At 35.6% G+C, this 3,112-nt stretch overlaps 1 protein-coding gene across 1 annotated transcript in view; it reads left to right on the top strand.

Annotated features, from left to right (window-relative positions):
* Positions 1 to 3,112, top strand: part of TMEM87A (transmembrane protein 87A) — a 51,617-nt gene that overhangs the window by 30,201 nt on the left and 18,304 nt on the right. Inside the window, exons 11-12 of the mRNA XM_012649133.1 lie at positions 1,676 to 1,784; positions 2,731 to 2,789. Of these exons, the coding sequence (XP_012504587.1) occupies positions 1,676 to 1,784; positions 2,731 to 2,789 (168 nt within the window). The remainder of the gene's footprint in view (positions 1 to 1,675; positions 1,785 to 2,730; positions 2,790 to 3,112) is intronic.

The following is a 3,112-nucleotide window of genomic DNA, read 5'->3' as shown; positions in this document are numbered from 1 at the left end:
TTAAGTCTTAACAACCTGAGAGGTCAGGTAAGCAGTTTTATTTGTGTTTTTTTGTCTGTTTGTTTTGTTTTTAAATCACATCATAAATTGGTGACTGTGGACTGAGCACAAGATAAACGCTTCTGGCTTTTTTCTTTTAAATAAGCATTTCATCTTGATTTTGCACTTGTTACTTGTGTACCTAATCACAATATTAGAATCACTGGCTACTCTTGTCCTGCTCTTTCTTTTAGCCTCTAGCAATTATTAAGTGCTTTGAAACATATGAAAAGATTTTCATCCTTAAAATGTGGTTTCAGGAACTACATACAGTGGTTTGACTCTTCTGAAACTCTGTGTAGGTTTAGTAGGTTTTAACCTTTAACAGGGTGAATGTTTTGGTCCCTCATTCCAAAGCTGACTTGGAATTGTCTGAAGACTTCCACCATTCAGAATAAATATTGATTCATTATAGGCAAAAGGAAGAATGATTATCAACCAGCAAATAATAGACAAGTTTCTATTTCAGTAATCTTTTTCTTCTGTTCTTTAAAATTAAACATTTATCTATCAGGGACTTGGCCTGTTAGGTGAAGGATTCAAGTTTTTGGACTTTATCTTTTGGGGGCTATTTTGAATTTGTTTTGGTTTTTATATATTTGGTTCTATTTGCAATTATGCAGTGTTACTGACTTGATAGATTGCAAAAAGCTGAATATGAACAAAATTGTAGTTTTGTGAATTTGAGTGGACTGCCATATAGCAAAAGAGTTTGAAGTTAAAATTTCCGGTGTCCAAATGGCCAAAAATTTTCTAGATCAGCATCTTTCCAAATGTGTTTTGTGAACCTCTAGGGGTATTGGGAGGAATAGAGAGGGAGGTGGGATTAGATAGGCAATAAGATAACCCAGTGACTAGGTGACAAGTAAGGCTCTGTCAAAGGGCAGAGCAAATGCCAACCCCCCTATTTTTATATCTGCTCCTTATGCTTAAAGTTGGACATAAGAACAGATATTGTGTTTAGTAGTCATCACTTCCCCTCCTATGTTTCTCTGGCAACTTCTACTTGGGAATAATGTTCTGAAAATGGAGAGTTGTTGCTTTTGGAACCAAACTGCCTAGGATTCTCAGCCCATCGTAGGGTCCTCTTAATTCATGGTAGTGCAGGTAGCTGATGGCAGGTTCTTTAAGATGACACAAGGGGAACTCTGTAGGGTAGAACACTGGGAGGTTGTAAGCATGAGTGTAATTATGACCCTAGACTGGATTAGCTGGGACAGATGAAAACAGAGCTACCCACCTTAAAGGAAGAGAGAAGATGATGTTAACTCTTTGTCCCTTGCCTGTTACTCATTTTCATTTCCTCTTCTACTCTTTGTCTATTTTTTCATCTTTTTTGTTTTTCTAGAAAGCCTTTCCTGTCTTTATTTCTCTTTTTTATATTTTTCCTCTTTTTCTTTTATTTTTTGCATTCTTATTTTATCCTGGTTCTGTCTTTTCTTCAATGTCTCATTGAAAATGATGGCTTTCTTATTAATCTTGGGGTGTTTGTGAGATAAAGTGAGAATAAGAAAACTACAAGACCTCTGAGATCCATAACTTTATTAGTGTGATCCCAGATCCTAAAAGAAACTTGAGGATTAATTTACTAGCTTACTGTTTTTTCTGAATGTTGAATTCCTTGACCTGCAAACACATATTTATTAGCCTGACTCAAACAATGAAGCTATTAAAACTTCGGAGGAACATTGTAAAACTCTCGTTATACCGACATTTCACCAACACGCTTATCTTGGCAGTGGCAGGTAAGTCTAGGACTTTCTTTCTGCAGTTTAAATGTGATCTGTTTAGAACAGAGATTCTTAACCTGAGAGGGCCATGGGTGGGCATAGAAAGTTTTGTGCATTTCACTTGGGAAAAGGGTTCTTAGCTTTTGTCAAATTCTCAGAAGGATCTATGGTTTAAAAAAAGTTACGAACCATTTATTTTATGTATAACAGCTGAAAAATCAACCTCATTTAATTTCACCTCTTAGTATGTTCCTCTCTTGTCTCCATTCTTTTTCTGAGGCATTCTTTTTCTTGAGGTAAGTTAGCTTGAGTGCCAAATAGCATTTAGATTCCTTTTAGAAGACATTACGCCATGCTTATTTGTTTTATTAAACAGCTATAGAATTGTAGATGAGGGTACATTGCAAGTGTTTTTACATATGTCACTAAGCATACGTGAAATACAGACATTAAGTGGATGGTAGCCACACTAGGCTAACTTGCCTACCTCTTTGTCCTTGTACCAAACATAGAATAGTGAGGTCTGATCTATGATTGGAACCAGCTCTTCTATTTGTGTTGCAGTCATCTTATCAACCATTTTTTTATCTGACCAGCCAAAGAAAAATTAGCATTACTATACTAAAGGTAAAAGAAGGAGAAAATTATGTTGATTATGTTGGAAAAAGCCATATTTCCAGTACCTTCTGTTTTAATTCTGAGGGTTACTGAAGTAGCCAGATGGCAAATAAAATTATTATAAAACTATTCTTTAAGTACAGAAAGGATTGACACGAGTATGTATCATGAGCCTTGCTGAGAGTAGGTGTTCAGTAATACATTTGTTAAAACATCTGATAGAAAATGATGATGTATGGGGGGTTTGGGGTATATGGAATTCCACTTAATCAGAAATGGGGGAATATAATTGGGGATGTAAACCAACATTCATGCCCTGACCAGGTTTTTCATTTACTATTAGCATCTATTGTATTTATCATCTGGACAACCATGAAGTTCAGGATAGTGACGTGTCAGTCGGTGAGTTATAATATAGCACATACATTTATGAATAGTATACTGTCTTACACACAGTGATGTTGATGATGATGGTAAGGTTCTTATATATGCACCTTATAAGAAATTAGGGCTATTGCCTTCACTCTTAGGGTTATAATACTTCCCTCCTTCTAAGTATTCTGTACTATCATGGTGCTTGGTATGGTAGCTGGTATGGTATGGTAGTTGCTTTTTGTTTTATGACTATATATCCAAATATTGGGAGAGGATTTTGTAAGTGATATTCATAGTCTGTCATGGTCTTGCCTTAAAATCTAGAACAAGAAGTCCAAAGTACTAAACAT

The sequence above is a fragment of the Propithecus coquereli genome, unplaced genomic scaffold, assembly GCF_000956105.1.
Source record: "Propithecus coquereli isolate 6110/MARCELLA unplaced genomic scaffold, Pcoq_1.0 Scaffold3, whole genome shotgun sequence".
Classification (NCBI taxonomy): Eukaryota; Metazoa; Chordata; class Mammalia; order Primates; family Indriidae; genus Propithecus; species Propithecus coquereli.
This window is presented reverse-complemented; position numbering and strand designations above follow the sequence as displayed.